At 35.8% G+C, this 23991-nt stretch overlaps 1 protein-coding gene across 8 annotated transcripts in view; it reads right to left on the reverse strand.

The window, feature by feature from the left end:
- Positions 1–23991, reverse strand: part of LOC136033836 (E3 SUMO-protein ligase PIAS2-like) — a 31942-nt gene that overhangs the window by 3253 nt on the left and 4698 nt on the right. For 5 of the 8 annotated variants that reach the window (XM_065714778.1, XM_065714780.1, XM_065714779.1 and 2 more), the window contains exons 2-4: positions 14423–15267; positions 7046–7361; positions 2909–3207 (exon numbers count right to left, since the gene is read on the reverse strand). In XM_065714778.1, coding sequence (XP_065570850.1) covers positions 2912–3207; positions 7046–7361; positions 14423–15267 — 1457 coding nt within the window. In that variant the 3' untranslated portion in view covers positions 2909–2911. Of the gene's footprint in view, positions 1–2881; positions 3208–7045; positions 7362–14422; positions 15268–20481; positions 20744–23991 lie in introns of all 8 variants that reach the window. The other 3 variants (XM_065714776.1, XM_065714775.1, XM_065714777.1) reach the window with 2 other exon arrangements.

The following is a 23991-nucleotide window of genomic DNA, read 5'->3' on the forward strand; positions in this document are numbered from 1 at the left end:
TTGATAAAAGAAGCGAATTAATAAATAAAACTCTTTAAAATATTGTAAAAATATGCGTTCATACCCAAACTTTAAAAGGGTAAGAGTATAGGAGGATTTTTCTGGGAGGCCTGAAACCCAAAAATTATGTGTATATCCAAGAATTTTCAAGGAATGGGCAATATCTGGCAAAGAGTGGAATATTTCGTAATATTCCATGGAGATGTGACTTTTCTAGGAATTATAAACTTTTTTGGGGTCATGGGTTTGGCTGCATACTGCTTGGCAGTGTCATTTTTTTTTTCGAAGATCAGTTGCATTTTTTATTCTTATCAGTTTACCATACTCTTTGAACCAAATATAAATTTAATTAGTTTTTAATAAGCACTTTTGGTATATTCAAAAACACCTAATTGCAGAAATTGTACTATTGTCAGGTTAATATATACTATCATTTCCTTGATGCGTCAATTGCAAATGTCATTAAAAATTGTTGTCAATTATAACAATAATTAAAGAACTTGACAACTATTTTTCATCTCAGGTCTTCAAATAATTTAACTAACTGCACCAGAAATTCACACCATCACCTTTGCTTGATACTGAAGGATTGACATCTAAGAATCAATTCCTTTATATTTTTACGTTGTGACACAATTTTCTCAAACAGTCGCCATTTTATTTCATAGCATGCATTGTTGGATTTAAGTTCACACAATGGAACCATTAGGTGAAAAGTGTATTATGTCTTAAGATAACCATCTTTACATTTTCCCTATCAAAACTCAAACCTAAACCGAAGTAAAAAATATTAAAATCACCTAAAGAATTGATTTACTTCTCATTCGCAAGTCTTTTGTTGAAAGATATCTGCTTGGCTTTCCTTGAAAAGAAGTTTCACATAGATAATGTAAAACTTTGAGATAAGTTTAATGCTAAGGTTGTTACGTTTGATGTTAAGGTTCTTACAGTTATCTCCCTTCCCAATGGAAATGCACCCTTCACAATAGAACCCTATTTTGTTGTCAGGTAAATTAAACACCCCCGTAGACAATGATCGAAACCATCATTCGCAAAAGTTTTGAATTTTCAAAATATTGCAACAATAAACAGTGACAATGAAGGTGATTTGGCATTCACTGCAGCACTTATTCCGGAAAAATCTAATTAGCAAGTGAAGTATGTTGTGCGATTTCATATATATTTCTGAAGATAAAAATTTGCTTCCGTTTCTATTTCTCTTTACTGTTGAAAACATTTTTTATACCTTTTTCAGGCTTTTCCTTCCTTGAACGGTTGTTTCAGCTATACAAATATTTTCCAGCTTCTACAAACTCAAATACCTTTTCATAAAAAAAAAAAAAAAAAAAACATTTTCCCATGTAAGCGTAAACTGATGAAACCTGTTTATCTTCATCCGTCAAAGCTAGACGGATTATGGTAGACGGATGAAGATATGCTTTTCAATCCTTTTCTTTCAAGTTAAAAATACCATAGTAAAAAAGTAAAAGAAAGCGCAACTAAATACAAGTTCGTCATTTTAACCATATAGCAGAAGCATCACACGTGGGCGTGGATCCACCTCCCCCAAAAGGAGTTTGGCAAGTCTGTGAAAACTGAAATCATAAGATTTTAGCGCGAAATATTGGTTCAATCCTTTTTTTTCAAACATCAATGTAGGTCGGGAAAGATGTAAGTAAAAATGACCAGTCAGTTTGAAACATAATTCAATTGCTAAAAGACATTTAAGGTTAAAGGCCTAAAAAAGTGTACAAATAGGCCAACATTTTCAGGTCAAGGAGGATTTTAGTCTTAACCTTCGTTCAAATTGAGGAACATTCTTGGATTAAGCCTGCAAAACGGGTGCTGAAAGTATGAAAGCTCCCGTCTTTTTGTAGTAAAAATAGTCTTAGCGGAAAACAATAGCCCCCCCCCCATCCCCCATTCTTTGCGCTTAAAATACCAGCATTACTATAGTTTTTATTGCGTTAGTACAATAACATCTTAATGTATAATATTCTCTTTTAAGTATTGTACACATATCTTCCTTTGCAAACATTTATGACTTAAATTGTTTTGAATCAGGTTCACACTTATGTATATTATGTTCATCCGGAACACTACTAAGATTTTATTCGAGCGTGGGGCCAGATTACGAACGTGGATTAAAAATAAGCATGATTCTATTTATTGTCTACTTGACTTTTCTACATTCTCTTCATTTAGGATTACATTTTCCAAACATACTTTTCAATTCCATCAATATGAAAAGACATGGGATGTCTCAGTTAGTCAATTGTGCTAAAATCTATTCTACTCTGCAAGAGGCATCTGCTGTGTGACATCTCGTGTTTTCCCCATTGCTCTGTTACTTATGGCGACAAGCCTGTCTAAATTTAATAAAAAAAATTCTCACATTGAGCACCTTGCGATCATACAAAAAAATTGAAGCTCTACGCCCATTCCAGAAAATAGTGACACACACCTTGCCAGCTAAGAACTGTTTCCTAATTTCCACATATTCTCTCGTTTTTAATCCCCCTGTGAACTGACACAAACCTTAATATACGAGCAATTGACAGTTCTATATTTCTAAGATGTACCATTAATCTTACCAATTATTTTCAATGTTTATACCAATCTCGCGAGGTAAAAACTTGATGGCGATTGGTTTGTAAAAAAGGATTCACTTCCTTCGTCAACATAAAGTTTTTTACAACTGACTAGATCTGACGAAGCCAAATGACCGCCTTTGCAATTCCTGACATGCCCCCACAACCTTTCTAGAGACAATCGCCGACTCCATTTAGTATTACGACTCAATAAAAATGAGCTTTGTTCACATTTGATCCGAACTTTCAAATATGACATTATAGAAAGACGTGTTAAGGATTATAGTTACCAAATAATATTCAGATAAAAACTTAACCATTCAATCCAACACAATAATATCCGGAGATGACGGTCGCACCATGGACGACTCGGGGGCCAGTGGTAGTGCTGGAGTAGTTGGTCGATTGGCACTATGGATGGCTGAGATGGCACTGCTGGCGTGTGTTCCCGTCTCATCACTATCAGAATCTATTAGAAGTACTTCCTCAACATGTTTAGTCTTAACCTCAGTTCCAACAGTGGCTGCCGGTGCTGCTTTTACTACTGAAACCTCTTCAACATCCTCTAAATCAAATATTTGTTTGTCTGTGTCTGTTGATCTGAAATTCGGCTTTCCTAAAAGAGTATGTCTCTCTAAGCTACCTTTGTTAAATGATATCACTAAATTTGAACTTTAAAAGAGGGACTAAAAAAGACATAGAAGATAGATAATGTTAACATGTTACTATTCAATGCAGAAAAGAAAAGTACTATTGTCAATAAAGAACTGGAGACTGTCAAAAATGGACAGAACGAAATATCTAGTGAATACTTCTATATTACTTCGGCCTCTTTTTTGTATAAAAACGTTAGGATGTTTGACGTTTAAATTCAACCATTGCTACAGACCCATATTAGCGTGCCATACTGGACACGATTGTTAATTTTTTTGGAGGCTTTTAGAACATTAGATCGAACGCAAGGAGCAAAACAATATAAAAAGCAAATGAATGAATCATCTTTTTTTAATCATTTCAAGAATAAATTGAGCAATTTGTTTTCTTTTGTTGACCTTAAAGGAAGGCCTGTCATTTGAGGGGAGGGGGAGGAGGACATTTACTCCCCTAATTAAGTGATTTTTTCAACTTTTTATTCTCCATCACAATATGACTTTGATCATCGGTTCTGCTTAAATGCTTAAACCCAAGTGGGAAAACTACGAAAAATATACTTCATTATTCAAATTATTTTTTTTTATCAGTGCAGCAGAAAAAAAGAAAGATAATAACATTAATTTCTTTAAAAATATGTACTATATATCTAAAATTCTTTTACTGTCCTTCGGTTTTCTAAAAGCTCTATGAATATTTTGTGAAGAAAAATCTCCTCCCTCAACCACCAAGTTTGGTAACGCTCCTGCATGCATGAGAAGATGAATAGAAAGGATAACCGACTGCTTTTCAACTGAAATAATGGCGTTCGAGAAGAAATAAATTTTGACTCATTGGCTGGAAAGACAGACGGTAAAATTATAAAGCGTTAGAATGACAGGAAATTCAACTGACAGAAAAAAGACTCGAAAACAGGGTAAACATCAAATAAAACTATGAAGTAAAATTCTAAAGCAATTTTTCAATGTACAACCCAAGATGGCTGGGTTCTAGATGGAGTGGGTGATGTGTGGTAGTGAGAGGGTTCGAATAATTTGCTTGGACGACAATGAACGAGAGGAGTTTGTACTACTTACGGCGAATTCGGTCCCACTTCTTATTTTAATTGACATTATTTAACTTAATATAATAATGGACGAAGGACCAAAAACTATAAGCAAAAAACAGCGATCATTCTGTGCTTTTTTAAGCGTAAGAATGCAGAGTTCAGGAGAACAAAGCAACAAAAGTTCGATTGAGACAATCTTGGGTCCAAAACGCATAGCACTTCTATAATATTTAAAGCAGACTGTATAGCACTTCTAGGGTTCATTTGAAATGACAGTAGAAAACAACAATTTAGAGCACCTATCGGTTAGTCAGAATAAACCTATGTTCACATGCACTAGTTTGGGTCAAATAACTAGTTTCGATCAAACGTGAAAAGGGTTAGCATCAACACTATCTTAACGGTAAATTCTGTACTATTGTGCCATTTTAGTTCTCTCTGTCAGTATATCAGTATCTCTCTGTCAGTATTTTTCGCTCTTGAGCAAGATTAATAAATAAAAAAAAAAAAAAAAAAAAATTTCAACTGAAAATAAGGAGCAACAATAAAACTTAAAACGAACAAAAATTATTACATAAATGAAGGGGTTCGACCCCTTGTCAATTATTCTAGTTAAACGGCCTTTGTGATCCGGGGGTCATTCTAAAAGAGTAAGAACAAAATCGAACTTTAGCGTAAAGAGCGAGGTATTGACGAGGGAACGAACCGGCTCATATACGTAATAATTTCTGTTCGTTTTAGTTTTAATGTTGATCCTTACATTTAGTTGAAAAAACTTTTTTTTATTTAATTTCTGATCATTTTCAAATAATGCTGGGAAAATCGGCACCGCCTTCATGAAAAATTCCTCTATGGAAAGATCCTCCTACGTAACCCCTAAACCCCTACCCCCGCCAGAAAAAAATCCCCCCTGAAAAGGTCAGTAAACTTCCTATTAACCAATACTATAAGTAAACAATGGGCAAAGATCATAACTTGCAGCCCTTCCCCGGGGGAGAGTTGGTGATTAAGTTGTCTTCAGAGATATAGTTATTAGATTCTTAGACTATCCTGAACAAAATGGCTGTCTCAAATTTTGATTAGGTAACTTTGGGAAAAATGAGCGTGGAAGGGGGCCTAGTTGCCCTCCAATGTTTGTTGTCACTGAAAAAGGCCACTAGAATTTTTAATTTCCGTTCGGATGAGCTCTCTTGTGACATTCTAGGACCACTGGGTCGATGAGATCACCCTGGGAAAAAAGAACAAAAAAATTAAATAAAAATAAACACGCATCCGTGATCTTTCTTCTGTCAAAAAACAAATAATTCCATATTTTTGTAGATATGAGCTTGAAAACTTTGCATTAGGGTTTTCTGTTACGCTGAATCTGATGGTTAACTTTTTGTTCCAATTTGTAGAAACAGAGTTTCACGGTAATATAAAAAAACTGAAATGTATCTGTGAGTGACTCTTGTCACTTGTAACTTGTCACTTGTAACTTGTCACTTGTGAGTGACTAGAAAGTGACCCTTTCTAAGACTCTTGCACGAAATGATGGGCCTGTTGATTATAAAATCATTGCCCCCATCCCCTTGGTTTTGATCAATGAGATAAGTTAAAGGCCGACTCACAATAGTATTTTACTAACGAAAGGATTCAGCTTATTCAAATACAAATTGAATTTTGCGAAACACAGACAAATGCTACCATTCAGATTTAAGCGTCTAGTGCCATCATTTTAGCACAGAGATGCAAAGATGCTAACCAATCAAGGCTTACTTAAGGCGCTCTGACAAGCAGTAAAAGAACCTTCATTAATTTTAGCGCATTTTGAAATAACAGTGTTTTTAGAATAAATTTTGGAATGCTTTTGTTTTAGTTTTTAGTAATCCTCTTACAATTTTTTTTTACCATTTTTTTTCTCACAAAATCTGAAGATGTGGAAATTGCCCACTTGTCTCTGATGTTGTAAAAATAAGACATCTGAGATGGTTTGGTCACATCTTCCAGAGACCATACGAGCATATAAACGACAAATACTTCAAATGCCTTCCACTACCAAGTTAGAAGAAGAAAGCAGGAAGACGAAAGAAACAGTGGCTCGTAACTCCTAAGTCCGACCTTAAGCGTATTGTTGGCTTCCAAGAACGCCTTATCCTGGATGGGGTTTGGATGTACAAGTACGTACAAGTACATAGACAAGTATTGTAGTGGTAATGATAATCTTATTAGAGCTTTCATTGTTATTCTTAACGGTTTTCATATTTAGAGGCTCGTTTTGCTTCAAAATCTAATTTCTTTGGATCTATGAACCCCATCTATTAAGCTAATAGCATCTGTTGAGTGTTGACTAGCACACAATTAATTGTCAGTTATTAGCAAATTTGTTTTCAAAGTTTAAGTTTATTATAAATATATTTATCAATTGACTTCTTGGCGCTAACTGATCTTCATTTAACTGTGTAGCTATTACCCATTGCCTAATATCAACCTTTTTACCCCTTTAGCTCTGTGCACTGAGCTGGTCCGCAGAAGTCTAGTCGTATGTTAACATATTTTAACTTTATAAAAAGGCTTTATATTTCCCTAAAGTATAACTGAGAGTCGTAAACTCAAATGTAGTCACTTTGTTAAGATGTACCTTTTATTACCTGTTTTGTTAGCCCTATTCTACCTATGAATTTCCCCTTTTTTTATACGGCGCAAAAGCTTAGAAATCAATACAATTCATTGACATTAATCATTCGCACGACTGAGACTGCTTTTATGTACTTACCACAAATTATTTTTGGTTCCCAAGAGCCATCAATTTTCATTTCCACCTCGGTAAAATCACTCGGCAAGAGCCTAGAGTCTAGTACCTTAGTAAAATAACCATCAATGACAAGATTATCGTAGAGAATGGTTTTGTCACAAACCGGGCACATCCAAGTTGGCTTCCTTTCATTCATTTGTAAAAACAAAGATGCATCGAAACATTGAAGGTGAGAACATGTCGTTGGTCGACATGGAATGGCCATTCTGACCTTCCCTAAGGGACAGTTTACTGAAACACGAAGAGACGTTAACGCTATCTCAGAATCACGATCCACCTAGAAAAAGAACGAATATATTTCAAAATAATTCTGGTAACTACTCTACCTCCAGGTTGGTCAAAAGAACCCACTCATTCTGAAAACCGTAGCTGAAACATACGATTTTTGGTATCTCTCTAAGGTTAGACTTCTTTTTTGCCTTTATACCTCTGTCCTCGCTTATAAACGTAATGGACTACTCAAAAGAAGCACTTCTAGGATCAACCTGACACAAATTTAATTGTATAGAAATAGAACTTAAATTCTATGTGAGTCAATCTTAGAAAATTTTGAAAAGATTTATAGAACTAGCTAGATCAAAAAAAAAAAAAAAAAAAAAAAAAAAAAAAAAAAAAAAAAAAAAAAAAAAAACTCTTAGCACCTTTGAATGCCAATAGGTAAACAATCAAGCTAATTTTAAACTCTGCTTTCGAGAAAATCTGCGAATCTGTTCGTAATCGCAGCCGCTATGATCCAATTTCACGTCTTTTACTATTATTGCTCCCAATAACCAACTTTTACATTAAAAAAAATAATAAAGGTTGCTTTAAACACCAAAGTTAGTTCGATTCTTAAGACATCCAAGAAATCCGTGTTGATGTTTTGTATAGCGTCGCTGAAGTTCAGTGGCCTGGAGAGGGACAGGTACAGCTATGTTACGGAGACACAAATTCTTTGCTTTTATAAGTTAAACCGATAATTTCATCTAATATTTAGCCACCGGTGACATCATTAGCACTCGGATGGATTTTACACCCTAGGGCGGAAAGGTCTATTTGGAACTAGTGAAACGAAGGGAGAAATTAGCTTAAATCAGAATCAAATCAGCTCCGGACTTCAAATCAGAAACTGGGAGTGATTTTATTTCAAAAGATGTGTTTGTGAACCCCAAGGTCACCTCTATACAAAACGCAATTAGCAAATAAAAAAGCGTGTAAGGTGGCCCACTCACTACGTTAAAAAAAAAACAAAAAAAAAACACGAGTGCATATCGTGAGTGCGTGAAAAGTAACACCATTCCTCGTGCAACATTAATGGCAATCCGCTCGATTAATTATAACAATTACAGTGTCAAAACTGAAAAAAAGTGCTATAATTGACAAGGTGTAAGTTTGTACAGAAGGGGTAAAAGTACTCCCTCTCGGTCACTATCTAATTTCCGATCGGGATGAATCCTTAAAATTTAGAGGACATCTCTGTGTCAGCAAAATAGATTGATCTATTCCTCTTTGGAGGGGGAAGGCACCGCCAAAGCCAGCGCAGGAGGGGGATCTTATGACTGCACTGCCTTCGGGGGAGGGGGTGCACGCCACTGCTACCGGCATGGGGGGGATATGCCGGGATTGGATATAAAAATATCCAATCCAGATGTTCTATGGTGTGCTTTAAAAATGTTTTTTTTTGCTGTGTAAATATTCAGTTTGTGAATATGTATTGTTCTCCTTCATGCTATTATGAGAACTATTGAATTTAAAAAGCTTATTTATTCATAATTGTACTTTTGATACAGAAAGATGTTTATTGAATAAACAAAATGGATATTCACTTTGTTGTCATTATTGTTTTGAATGAAATGTAGGCTACTTTACTGCCCTAAGAACAAATTGTAGCAGTAAAGACAATCTATGTGAATATAAGGTTTAGTAAAAACATACATACATGAAAACTATTTTCTTTCTTGAATGGAATTTAGGAACAAACCAAGTGTCTGTTTACAAAACTGTTAACATGAAAATCTCTAACAGTACTTTATAAAAAGGTGCGAAAAAACTCGTTATAAAAGAGATGCTCATTGAAATTTAGTTAGCAAAAAATTGTGTTCAATATTTATTACAAAAAGAAAAAAGAATGTGATGTTAGAAAACTAGTTAGCATAAGAAAAACTTACTGAAGAAAATAGAGTTTATTAAAATTCAAACAACAAAGAGAGATAAAACTGAACAAAAAAAAATCAAACGAGACTGCAGCCAGTAGAGAGAAAAGAGATGAAAGACTAAAACATCGCGGATATTTCACCTGTATGTAAACTAGGCGTCCTCAGCACAAGATAAAAAGAAAATAAACTAAACTAAAAACAAATAAAACCACCACCAATAATAATAAATACAATTGTCGCTACTGACTCACGTAGGGAAAAGAAGCTATTAGAGTTACTTCAATGAGAACATCAAAGCAACCGAGGAAAAATTAAAAAAATGAAACTAAGTTAACTATTCTGTTGCGAAATAATACTCTTGTTAGCTAATATTGAAGCAACTCTTTTTGGTCCAGTAGGTAATCGTGTCCCCTGGTGATTATGTAAAATTGTAATTCCCTTTCTTTGTTGATTTTTATCTCTCTTTGTTGTCATGGCTGGGCAGTTCGGCTTAAGAACTTTTATTAAAATTCTGTTAGCTGAAAAAAAATACTATGTCAAAATATTAGTTACGATTAAGAATTGCTAAAATTTAATTAGCGAAATAAAATCCGAATGAAGAAAAAAACAAAGCACATTAAAGTTTAGTTGACAGAAAAAAATATTAGTGAAAGAAAGAGGTTACTAAAATCCAGTTAGCTGAAAAAAAAACTTGGCAAAGAAAAGTTTTATTAAAAGTTAGTTAGCGGAAGAAAAAATATTGTCTTAGAAATTAGTCAAGAATTCTTTTTTACACGGGATTAAAGTCTAAACACGCATTTGACTTTAATTTTGAAAGAATTCCTATTATTTTGCCATCATTCCAAAAACTTATCTGTACAATGGTGATGTTTAAATAGCATTCAGCCATCGTGATTCAGGTTAGGTTAAGTTCTATTTCCTATGGTACCGTCAGAAATAACAGCCCTTATTACTACTGATAACAAAATACATTTTAGGGTTACTTTGAAACTGGGAGTTACGGATGGAGATTTCAAAACGGTTGGAAGAAAACTTTTTTTTTTCCGTTTACAGGTCCTCCTCATGGGCCAACCAGTATCTTTCAACTTTCCGGGCACTAGGGTTATCCTGGTTAAAGGACTTTTTTCTCAGTCTCCAGCTCAGCAGTATATTTTTACATTGTTTTTATAAGTAGTGTTTTTTTTATGTCTTATTTCTTTATTTTTTTTCGCAAGGCAAAGTCGTTATTTTATAGAAGTGCTTAATATTGCACTATTTTTTTTTAACCCCGCCGCCGCACGGTCTGGGCCAAGCTCCCACGCGCCGCAGCGGGCGCCATGCCTCCCGACCATTACAGCGGCTACTCTGGCCCCCAGGGAGGAGGCAACCTCGAGTGCTTTTTTTAATGTCTATTTTACGTTGTTGATTACTCCCTTTGTAAATATGTTTCAGTACTTACGTAAATATGCTTTAAATATGTAGAGTATGTATATATATGTTAAAGAAAACATGTATTTTTTTTTTGTCTTTTGGTATTCGACAGATTGAGGTTAAGTTATTTGTATTTTGACAGCGAGATGAGCAATGTGTATCAATTTAAAACTTCATTCAGATCTTTTCTTTGCGGACCATCAATGTCTAGCAAAACGACACTTTTAACAAAATAATTCAAATAGTAATAAAATGTTGTGGTAAGAATCCTATGATAAAATAAAGACTATTGCACCAGACATAAAATCCGTAAAGGACTTGGCGTGATTAATATTATTGAACCAAACTTGTGGTTGATTATTGATGATTTAGTTGAATCCATTGAAAAATAGTCTACGGATATAACTTTCAAGACGATGGGAAAAGAATCTTATTCATTTTAGGGAATCCCACACTCCCATCCTGTTTTTTTTTTGTATATTAGGGTCTCCTTGGCCATGAACTTGCAGAAGCAAGTTTCAAGCTGTTCAGACAAAATTTATTTTGCACTTTTTCGGCCCCAATTTTCGGACAAAGCTACATTGTATTTTGTGCATTTGGACCTCCTTGGCCCAAACAGTTAAGGATATAAGTTTCAAGCCAATCAGGGGAAAATGTTTTTGACAGTTTTTTAGCCCCATCTTTGGAGACCCGAGCTTCCCAACTAACTTTTTTCGAACGTTGGGGTTCTCTTCGCGCAATGACTTACACTTTTAAGTTTCATTCCATTCAAAACACAATGGTTTTTGGCCGCTTTTCAGACACATTTTAAGGTAAACCAATATTGGTTAATTTTTCTTATTTCTTTTTTTGTATGTTGAAGTCACATCGACCAGAGGTCTTCCAGCTACAAGTTCTAAGCCAATCAAAAATAAATTGAGACCATTTTCTCAGCTCGTTGTCGGGGCCGTGTCCTAGCCTAATTTTGTGTACATTACATTTTCCTTACCTCATGACGTTACGGATATTAGTTTCAAACCACTCGGGAAAAGTTTTTGGCCTTTCTTAAGGCGCCTGTATTCTCAAAATAGTACTTTAATTTAATTTAAGGCCCTTAGACTCAAAATAATCAGAGAAAATAAAATTTGAGTCTATTCTTACAACCCCTCTATTCTCCCTTCATCTCAAACAAAACGTCAGGTCCTCTTGGTCCAAGGAACGGTACCTGACAGTTTTGATCCAATCATACAGCGAATATCAAGCTCGCTTGCCTTTACCCTATAAAGACTATAAAAACTTATATAATAATGTGTAGTTTGCATATTCTATAGCTCCTGCTCCTGAGGCTACGTATGTTATGTCAGACGTATGTGTAAATTAATTGGACTCTTCAACAATTTTGTAAAGAATGTATTTCGGGAAATATTGTTCTGACGCGGTAGAGTGTTTTTAGCGTGACCAAGGGCCAAAAAAAGGTTTGTTCACTCAAAAAAAAGATTTGTTCACTGGTATCCAAGAGTCAATGCTCTACCTCACCCGGGTCACTGCAACGTCGAGAATAAGTTCCCCAGTTTTTCTGTTTGTCTCTACTTTTTGCTTGATACAAAACCTAGTTCGTGTGCCTTTATCAAGTAAGGAATCCCCAACACTGCTGTTATTGGCGAATTAATAAAAATAGAACAAAGCTGTTTTTTTGTGATTCGGAAGAGAAATGACTAGCCAGTTTTCCTTTTTACGCCTTTCATTTACTCTTCATTTTGTGTCATTGTCGCAGACCAACTTCCACCAAACTTTTTCGAATTGGTTGCTCATGGAATCAAACAGTTCGTGGTAACGAACTGTAGTAAGGAGCGACCCGGCTCAATAGTAACAAAAACTCTAAAAAATTGAACTTTGATATCAATAGCTACATCAAAAGAATCGCATTGTAATGCTGATTTTAAATATATAAGTTTCATCAAGTTTAGTCTTACTTATCAAAAGTTACGAGCCTGAGAAAATTTGCCTTATTTAGGAAAATTGGGGGAAACACCCCCTAAACGTCGCAGGATCTTAACGAAAATGACACCATCAGATTCAGCGTATCAGAGAACCCTACTGTAGAAATTTTAAGCTCCTATCTACAAAAATGTGGAATTTTGTATTTTTGCCAGAAGACAAATCACGGGTGCGTGTTATTTGTTTGTTTGTTTTTTTTCTTTTCCCCAGGGGTCATCGTATCTACCAAGTGGTCCTAGAATGTCGCAAGAGGGCTCATTCTAACGGAAATGAAAAGTTCTAGTGCCCATTTCAAGTGACCAAAAAAATTGGAGGGCATCTAGCCCCCCTCCCACGCTCATTTTTTCCCAAAGTCAACGGATCAAAATTTTGAGATAGCCATTTTGTTCATCATAGTCGAAAACCATAATAACTATGTCTTTGGGGATGACTTGCTCCCCCACAATCCATGGGGGAGGGGCTGCAAGTTATAAACTTTGACCAGTGTTTACATATAGTAATGGTTATTGGGAAGTGTACAAACGTTTTCAGGGGGATTTTATTTTGTTTGGGGGTAGGGCTGAGGAGAGGGGGCTATGTTGGAGGATCTTTCCTCGGAGGAATCTGTCATGGGGGAAGAAAAATTCAATGACAAGGGCGCAGGATTCTCTAGCATTACTATAAGAAAACAATGAAAAATAAACATGAAAACGTTTTTTCAAATGAAAGGTAGAAGTAGCATTGAAACTTAAAACGAACAGAGATTATTACGCATATGAGGGGTTCTAAAAATACTTTAGCATAAAGAGCGAGGTATTTAGGAGGAGATAAATATCTTGCTCTTTATGCTAAAGTATTTTTAGTAATTTCAACTATTTATTCTACGGCCTTTCTGATTCAGGGGTCATTCATAAAGAGTTGGGACAAAACTTACGATTTAGTGTAAAGAGCAAGGTATTAACGAGGGTACAAACCCCCTCGTATACATAATAAAAATATAAGGTTATGAAAGTTTGTTTGAAAATGGTTAAGACACCACTGTTTCATTTTTTATATTGAAGGATCGACGTCGCTTATTGGATTATTGTGTAATCCGGTTTATTGGGAATCCGTATTTGAACCTAAATATTTTAGACGTATTAAAAGGATCACCTACATTGACCGAGTATTAAATGAAGAAACAAAAGCGAACATTAGTGTTTCTTCACACAATTTTTTTCGGGGGGGGGGGAGATTACGGTTTATTGCCCCTAACTGTTTTTTTGTCGATATTTGCATTCCAGTGAAGTTATTGGTAGTGTTACTGTAATATTTATATTACTGTATAATAGTGCTATATTTAATTGAGAAGAGAGTAAATTTTGTCAAGCGAAAGCATTCATGCGACGTCGATTTTATATTGGTCAATAAGATACGCTTTAAATAACTAGCTACCAAAAATGAAACTTTTTTTCGTTTGTAAAAGCTCCTACGGATATAGATGGGACAAGAGTCTAACTTTAAGTTGTGAAACTTAATAATAATACGTTGTGCTTACCTAAATTAATAAAAAGAGCAAATGAATAAGGACTCAAAATTCCACTGAAACATCACTTCACTGGCTTTCAAGAGCTCAATCAAAAAAGAGCGAAGGATCCTGTACTTGAAGGTCCCACCCCAGAATAAAAAAAAAAAAACAATGTACAAATAAGCACTTTTTTTTAGACTTCCAGTCTTAGTTCAACCGTTGCTTCGGCAAAAAAGATTTACTTTCATACTGAGACAAATTTCGAGCTCAAGCTAAAATAGTATAGCAAAGGAATACATTAGTCAGTGAAAAGAAAAGTCTGAAAGTTACCTTTAATTTATCCTTTATCAGACCCTTTGTATAGTCTATAGGCCATGGGCCTTTTTTATGCATTCTTTGCAAAAGATCTTGCGAACTTAATTTTCTTACAACATAAGCAGCTACAACGTAATTTTTATACATTTCCGGAGTCCAAGAAACAGTAATAGAATTAGATCCAATGGGAGATAAATTGCAGTATGGTGAAATATCAACAGGCCTTGGTGGTCGCTTTGGCTCAACACCAGACTTATTAGTTGGAATTGGGTTAGGAAGTTGAACTGCTTTTCCATTCACTTTTACACCAGTATTGCTGGGAAAACAGTCATCTTGTTCACTTGTAGTTTCAAATAATGCAAATCGAATTTGTATTTGGACAGGATAAGAATCGCTTTTTCTTAAATCTCGACTTGAAACAATTTCAGTAGCTTGTTGTGGTGTGAGACTGAATTGAACCAGCCCTTCTTGAAAACGATCGACAGAAGATGGAACAAGACCACTTGGTTTGATCAGTTCAGCCAGGACATCATAAAAGGGAAGCTTTTTTAGTTTTACGTCAGTCTGAGTTAGAAATTCACTGGCTGCAGATTGACCACCATGCGATTGAGTTTTACTATATGTGTTTTGTCCTCCTAATGCCGAAGTTTCGAGGTTTCGTGCTTTATAAATTTCTTTTATTTTAGCATTAATTGCAGGATTTTTCATCTTTATTACATCAAGGGCTCTTTGCTGCAAATCCTGTTTTCTTCCGGCACTACTTTTACCCCCAAAACTTAATAGCATAGTAAGTTCCGACACACGAAATGCTAAGACCATAGACCGCAGCTCCTGATCGGACATCTTTGATGATAATGTATCTGAAAAGGAAAAATCATTTTTTCTTATGCATTTATTGTCTAAGAAATGGAGGACAACTTTGAGTAGCCCGGCATAACCATAAGCTCATTAAAACATTCGATTTTTTTTTTATAAATTATAATGCTGAAGTCAAGACGTCGAAGCATTTACACAGAGGATTAAAAGAAGTACATAATGAGCCACACCCTCTTTTGTCCCAAATAATTGTATTGACTCAGTTTTGTCTTTTCTGAAGGATGATCCCTGGAAATAAGAATCAATCCATTTTTAAATTGGACATATTCATTTGAGCATTGATTCAGAGTTTATGATGTTAAATCTTTTATTTTTGGATTTAAACCATACATTAGCTGGCAAGTGATTATAGTTTCGTTGCAGAATATTTACTGAAAATAACGAATTCAGTTACTTTGTAAAGATTATTTTGAAACTAACTTAATTGGATGTTAGCTGTTTGACAGCATGGTTAATAATAAACTGATTTGATTTTGGCTTATTGTCCATATTTGTTGGCTATACTATTATGACGGAATATGTATATTCGTCGGTGTTGAATTTCGTGCAATCTAATCTAAAAGAAGGAGTAAGTGACGAAGTTATTGCTAACCATGCTGTTGGTTTTTTCGATGAGAAGTCTATTATGGGGGCTAAAATAGAACTTTGGTTTCGTGTTTACGAGGGTGAAGGTGTGCAAAGACGCCAAGGCGATCAAGCTAATTACCGTCACATTAAGGACATGATGAAAATCTTCCGGATATGCGATACCAAAAATTTGTCTTTGCATACATACGTGATCATTTTACCTACCAAGGTTCCTGTTATTCCTGCTGTGGCTTATTCTAGCTTCGCCTCAAAGCTTGTAAGCATTGATTCGGAACTTAAGCAAATTCGTGGGAAAATTTCGTCGTATAATCTCAAATCCTCCCCCTCTTAGTAGCCCTGGCCCTCAGTCATTGAATCATGATCAGACGACCGTTGTTATTTCAAAAGTCCCATCATAAGTAAATGATCCTGCCAAGCGTCGCGAGATAATAGACTCATTCCAGGTCATGAATGCATTCATAGCATCAACCCCTCTGGCGATTAGCTGGTGGGACCAATTGACAAGATTGCTCCAAGGGACTTTTGCAGTGCCGTTCCGTCTGTAATGATACGACCAATTTTGATGAGGGGATGCTAATTGATTGCAGTAATATTACTCATACGAAACGAATAGGCAATTCGTTGGCTGTTAGAGTGTTTTTTGAAAACGATGTTGCGGTCGCTAATGCACTTCGACTTGGTATAAAGATTGGGTACGAGATATATCGAGTTTACGAATTCCAACGCCCACCCAAATGCTGTTATATTTGCCAATCACCAAATCAAATTGTGATAAAGAAAACGCTGCTTCCGTTGCGCAGGGCAACATGAATCCTCGCCTGATTCTCCGTGCCAGGCTACACCAAAGTGTGCAAACTGTCAAGGCAATCATGTGTCATTTTCATTGAAATGCGGAATTCTTCGTGAACTGCTGTCGAAACGGTCATCTTTTACAAGAAAATGAGTGCTATGACTAACTTCCCCATATGCTCGTTCAATATTAACAGTACAAAAGATAAAGACGTTTCTTTACATGAGCAAATTTTGATGTTTTATTCCTCCAGGAACATCTCGTACCTTTAGTAAGCTTAAACTCCCTACGGAGAAGTAACGAACTCTTAGTAATATCTAAAAGTGCACGCAAAACCTCTGGCAGACCATCAGGCGTCCCAGCATGTTTAATAAAAAAGACTCTATTTTCACCACCCCCTTTATGTCAACACAAGAGTGATTGTTATATTACTATTCATCTTGCCAACCTTGTCCTCATTAATGTTTATCTCCCCTGCGACCAGAAATCCCTCCGAAGTTTAACAAAATTTACAAAGTCTTGAACATTAATAAAAAGTCTTCTGAATGGCATTGAGAGTAATCGACTGGACTGGTTATTAATCGGTGATATGAACTGTATTATTAATTCTTCATCAGTGCGTACTGAGCTTCTTTTACATTCACTACCGAATAGTTACAAAATTTTGAAGAAAGATTCCTCCCATTCCTATATCCCTAGTAGTGGCTCACTTTTGGACATTGACTATAGTATCGTTTCTTCTGATCTCATCTGTGGCAAAGTCCACGCTGATCAGGATGAACGTGATTATGACCATCTCCCCCTATATCTCACTGTTACCCTTAATGCTACTGCTGAGAAGAACCTTCGTCCTAATTCTAGAAAGTGGATTTCTAAAAGAGAATGGAACAAAGCTGACTGGCCTCTTTATTTTTCTACGCTTGTTAGCCTTCTATCAGCGATTAAAGTCCCTTTTAATCTGTTGTGTACAAGCGTTGGGTCCTCACAAGCTAGAATTCAGCTTAATATTTATTATAGCCGCATTGTATTGTGCTTAAAGAGGTCTGAAGAGGTAGCTGTTCCCCTATGTTGCTTTCAAGCCCAGACAAAAAGTTCAATTTTGGAAGAATGACCCAGAGCTCAAAACTATAAAAAATCGGGCTAAATTGTGGCTAAAATATGGATAGCTTGCGGTCGCCCCTTAAGGGGTAATGTTCTCGATATTAAACAACGAACAAAGCTTGATTTTAAACGCTATATTCGAAGAGTTAGGTATAATGGTGCCGAATTTCCTAAGACTCCTAGGCAGTGGAAAAAAGTGATTTATGTCGCGTAGTTCAATAGATCACCTACGGCCGACCGAATCCTTAATGTATCATGGATCAATACATTAGTCTTAATCTGTAGCCTGCTTTTCAGACAACACTAGATGACACAATCTATATTTGTGTGGAGTTTGAAGTAAAGGTAGCAGTCACTGTGCACTGAATATAGATTTGGGAAAAGGGAGTATTTGCGAACAGGGGACTATCAACAAAGTTGGGTTCAGAATAAAAGAGAGGCATCATCAGTTTAAATTTGGTTTCATGAGGATAAAATCTCAGTAAAATATTGTTCAGGTTAAATCACCATCACCAAAAATAGTGTTTTTACCCTTTTAGACCTTGCTTAGGGTGGAAATGAGGTACCAGATAAGAGAATTTTTTTGATCCCAATGTCATTTTCAGTTTCCCAGGATTTGATTAAATGAGGAACAACCATTCATTCCCAAAAATATCATCAAATTCTTGTTCTCTTGAAAGTACCCTGGAAATAATCGTTTTTTACCAACAAATAATGTCTCTGAACTTTATTGCTCATATATGTCATTTTGACGGCAATTTTTTGCTGTCTTTATTGTTTTTCATACCCTCTCAGACATAACATCTTGGAATAAACTGTATTTTGGGAATCTGTGTGTCTGATAAGTGTATTTTTGATCATGTTGACCTGTGTTCTGTTTTATCTTGTATTGATAAGTTGTATAATTTTGCTTATGCATCATCAGGGGTGGAGGATAAATTTAAAACTCAACCTTTTGTTAGGGCAACGCCAAAAGCATTTGCAAAAACCTCCTCCCCTGGGTCACATTTAATAATGTGTTAATATTTATGGAACCACATTCAAATTTAGGCTATCATGAATGTTATTGAACAATAATATGAAAAAAACTTCGTTTTCTTTAAGAGTTAAAGAGGCTGCGTCCCAAAGTCGAACCTTAAAACGTACAGGAATTAGGAGAGGCAGTTGGGGGGCTGCCAACCCCCAAACCCACCGCTTTTAAGGACTCTTTTGTACAGGTTTTTTGTTGTGGGGGGCTGCCGCTCCCCTATCCCCCCGCTCTTGGCTTCGGAAAGGCCCTCTTTTAATTAACAAAGAATACAAAACAGGTTTTTGTTTGCTACCCTACCCCCACCCCCAGCTCTTAGCTTGTGTGCTTTGTGTCTGGGAAACAGTTTCAATAATTATGTTAAAATGTAAATGGAGTTGTCAACTTCATTGTTACTAATTACTAGTTTCGGCACAATGGTTCTCCTGTCCTCTTGTGTTTAACATTTTTCGAAGTTATTCCATTATTCATTCATGTAAATTTTTTGTTAATTAAAAGAGGGCCTTTCCGAAGCCAAGAGCGGGGGGTTAGGGGGGCGGCAGCCCCCCACAACAAAAAACCTGTACAAAAGCCTTTAAAAGCGGGGGGTTTGGGGGGGCGGCAGCCCCCCAACTGCCTCTCCTAATTCCTGTACGTTTTAAGGTTCGACTTTGGGACGTAGCCTCTTTAACTCTTTAAGAAAACGAAGTTTTTTTCATATTATTTCTGTACGTTTTTCTACAATCCAGGGTGGATGTAATTTAATAATTCCTGTACTCCTCGTACAGGAATTAGGAGAGGAACCCCCCCGCTTTTAAAGACTCTTTTGTACAGGTTGTTTTTGTACAGGTGTTTGTTTCATATTATTACTTTTAAAATTTTTCTTGCAGTTTTGAAGACTTCTACGGAGTGGAAGGTGGAGGTTACTAACATTGGTGCTTCGTTACTCACAGAAAGTTATGATTTGCTCGAGTTGATTTCACTATCTCCAAAGCGGAAAACCTGGGTATGCTTTTAGGGTTATTACTGTCTCTTGTACAATTGGTATTTTGCGATCGCAATGACGCTTTAAATTGTTCAAAGGAACAAAAAGCACGCAAAAAATCTGGCCAGTGGCAAATGGTTTACAGGTTATAGCCTTTTCTTCTGTGCCAAACAAAAAGAGTATACGTGCACTAATTATTTTGACCTAAGCAAAACATTTTACATTTTGATATATATACATTTGAAGTTCTGAGTGTGGTTACGAAGGAAATGTACATAAATATAGTGACGAACGTACTGCTAAAAAATATCGTTCTGTATATTGTTTTTACATCCGAGATTGGGAATGGATATCGCACGTGCTGCACGCAGTACAAGGGGACATGCCTGTATTACAATTTTTAGCATACTATATTTTTTTTTAGCACTTGAAAATCGTGTACAAGCAATTTGTCTTGTTTTTGATGTCTTTTTTTTACCTTCTATATACTTCTGGAAGATCAATCGCTACTTGGAGCTTTGAACACAGATGAAATCACTGAGCTGAAAGTTCAAGCAATGTTGTGCTGCGTGGATTCGAAAGCATTCCGTGCAGTGACTGGGAAGTGGAAGAGTCTGAAAACCTTTCTTGGAAAAATTATTTAAGTTAATTTAATTTTGAATTTTATTATTTATTATTTTTTTATTTAAATTTTCATCCCGATTTCAACGGAATAAAAGATTACTTACCTTCTGTTTGTGTTTTTCTTCTACTATTTAAACATTCATCTGATGCCAATTTTTGAGACTTACGCATGCGAGCTTTTGTTCGGTTACGCTCCTTTGCCATCTCATTTGTTTGAAAGCGGCTCTTTACATACTCCTTGATTCGGTCCTTATTTTCCTGGTAGTATTCCCTTTTTATCTCGCTAATTTCTTGTTTTTTCTCATTATACTTAATTTTCTTTTTCTGCTTTAGTTGCCGAGCTTTGCTTGGCATTGTAGAGAAGACCTGGTGAGGCAAGAGAAAGATTAATTATGACAGATAGCCTAGTCTGGTACTTAGCTTCGGAAATCTAATCTTCTGCTGTAGAAGATCACTCTTTCCTAACTTGGCCCAAGTTCAGCTGATACAATTCAATCGAGATAGGTGAGGCAAGAGAAAGATTAATTATGATAGATACCCTAGTCTGGTACTTAGCTTCGGAAATCTAATCTTCTGCTGTAGAAGATCTCTCTTTCCTAACTTGGCCCAAGTTCAGCTGATACAATTCTATCCAGATAAATTGTGAATTTTCTCTCAAAAAATGACAGATGGCGTTTAGGAAGTTCATTTCTGATATGCTAGATGGCGTCTGCGTTCAGTTTGGAAAACATTTTCAATCAAGGAGAATTTCCAATTACATAATTTAATTTCTGGAATGGAGCTGGATTTTTATGATGCTTGCAGTCATTCTCGCCGTGCCGAACATAGGCTCTTATGGGGAAATGGGTTTTTCTAAGCTAGAAAATAGGGGGGGTTAAGATTTTCCGACGAAACTTTCCAGGAAAATTACCCGGAAAATTCCGCGTCGAATGAGTCTTCGTACACCCAGATTTGATGTCGGCTGTGACCTGTAGGCGTGGCGAAAAAAAAACAAAAGGAGAACATGAACATTAAGTGGCTATGCGTGGTTTCTGGAAAACAGGGAAGGAGTTATCGGATCGAGCTGAAATTTCGCGGATAAGCTCCTGGGCCCTAGGGGACCTTAACTTGTGTATTTCAGCCCGATCGGACAACGTTAAAGGGGGGGTGGGGTTGGGGGGTCGAAACTTTCGGCCAGATTTTCCCCATGAAGAAAAAGTCGGAGGGGGATGAAATTTGGCAGGTTTCTTAGTTGGAGCTCGGGCTACGAAATGCATCCCTCCCCATCCCTCTGCGACCACTGGAACCGAAGATCGCTTAACATTGTCGTGGTTCGCCTCTTTAAAGAGGCACGAGCGTGCCTCCTTGAACATATAAATTCATTAAATTTGTCTTTTCTAACAATAGAATAATAATAATAATAATAATAACAATAATAATAATAATGATAATAATAATAATAAATATAGTACTCACACTAAAACATACAAGACAATACAAAATGATCACTTTTAATCTATAAAGGACACAAATCCATTACTATCCATGACAACTTGATGCTCAACTATAACATGGTCTAAAGTAGATGAGTTCATTCTAATCCAAATACCCTTTAAACACAAAAGAAAGAAAACAAGTAATGGCAAGTACATACCTCTTCTGAAGGAAAAACTACAATAAAAAAAGAGCATTAAGGTTATGTCCAGGGGAAGAAAATGTCATAATCTAATTAGTAGAAATATCCTTGATGTACTGGATTGGCAACAAATGAGAGAGGGGACGATTCTTGCCCTCTTAGTTTCTTGCTCAAGTCTCAATTCTGAAAAAACCTTGTTTGGAATCTTTTCAATGGAAAAAAGCTTTGTTTTAATTTTTGTATTTATTTTATGAAAAAAAAACAGTGTGCACTTTTTTTGCTGTAAAATGGCACTTTATGATGGTGTTATCAAGTCAAATTTAAGCCAAACATAGTAAGAATCTCATAATTTTAAAGTTTTTTTTGTTTTGTTTTTATTCTTTGAGCTATCTATAGGACCATTGAGTGATAGAGGTGGATTTGTATGCAAATCAATTATTATATCAGAAAGAGCATATAAAAGGAATTAAGCAGCAGGCTATGTTCACCTTGCCAAAGGCAGCTATGGAATCTTGTATATATTTACCTAATTAGGTTTCACAAGTGCATTTTCCAACCTCTGATCATAAGGATTGACAATTTTTGCGTAAATGTACTTCAAAAAAAGGAGTATTATGGGTATCAGTTAAACATTCTCCCTCTCCAGAAGGAAACACTATAAAATTCTGGAAACTACTTTAAAACATTATCAGGGTCTATGGATTTATGAATGATATAGTTCAAGTAAACATCAGTGAAGTTTCAGGATAGCAGCTATCCAGAAGGAGACATGCTATAACAAAAAGATACATTTGGATTGTTATTTTTATGTCAGTTTTTATGGTTTTATTGAGTAAGATTAATATTAACACACTATTCAGGTAGCTAAGAAATAAACTTACCTCTGTAGTCAGAATTGCATCCTGAATCCAAATTTAACATTCATGTGTGTGGGAAACAAACTTTACCCCTACCAAATATATATATACCAATTTAGGGTATGTATTCCCACATTAGGGAGGTGGGGGAAAATTTCATTTCTGGTACTAATGAATGTTAAATTTAGATTCAGGATGCAATTCAAACTGTAGAGGTAAGTTTAAACTTTATCACTTCACCTAACATGTAAGTATATACCCTGAATTTTGTATATATAAGGGTGAGGGTAAAGTTCATTTCCAATGCAAATGCATGTTAAATTTGGATTCAGGATGTAATTCTGACTGTAAAGGTAAGTTTTTTTCTTAGCAATGAGAATAGTCTGTTAATATAAACTTTACCCACTTTATTTAAGTATTTGGTTACATATCCTACATCCCCTTCCCAAAAATCTTATATAGCCTAACCCTGAGGTATACAAACTTGGCTACTAACATGATAATTAGTGAAAAACTGAGGTAAAATTCTAGTTGATTGACTTCTTGCTATCTCAGAAAGGGGTTAGGTTAAGAAAATGACACTTTCAGGGCTTGGTCTGCAGGCTAAAGTATATCCCAAGAAGGTATTTTGAAGTACCTACCTCCACTCCTTCTCCCTTGAGAGGGCCCTGACCTTTGATGACCTTCAAAAATATGTCTGTTATAAAAGTGAAACCTTGCAAAATAGATCTTCTGCTTGAATTAAGTACAACAAAATTGTTTTCAGCTTCACAACTTTGCTCAATCCCAATTTATAAGGTTTTAAAGATATGCAAATACATTTCTTATATTTCAAAAAAAAACAAAAAAAACATAGATATGGCTCAGAATTCTACTCAAATAACAGGAATTACATTTTCAGATCTAAAGGCAGAGAAAAGGCAACCAGTAACTGAAAATTAAGGTAAAATGTTGTTTTGTCAAAATTTTGATAGGTATAGACCTGTTATGTAGGCAAATTTCAGGGCTCTCTAGAGGGAGAAGGAGTGGAGGTGGGTACTCCAAAATAGCTTCCTGGGATATACTTTAGCCTGTAGATCCATCCCTGAAAGTTTCATTTTCCTAACCTAATCTTTTTCTGAGATAGCAAGAAGTCACTCAAC

Source organism: Artemia franciscana, chromosome 12, assembly GCF_032884065.1.
Source record: "Artemia franciscana chromosome 12, ASM3288406v1, whole genome shotgun sequence".
NCBI lineage: Eukaryota > Metazoa > Arthropoda > Branchiopoda > Anostraca > Artemiidae > Artemia > Artemia franciscana.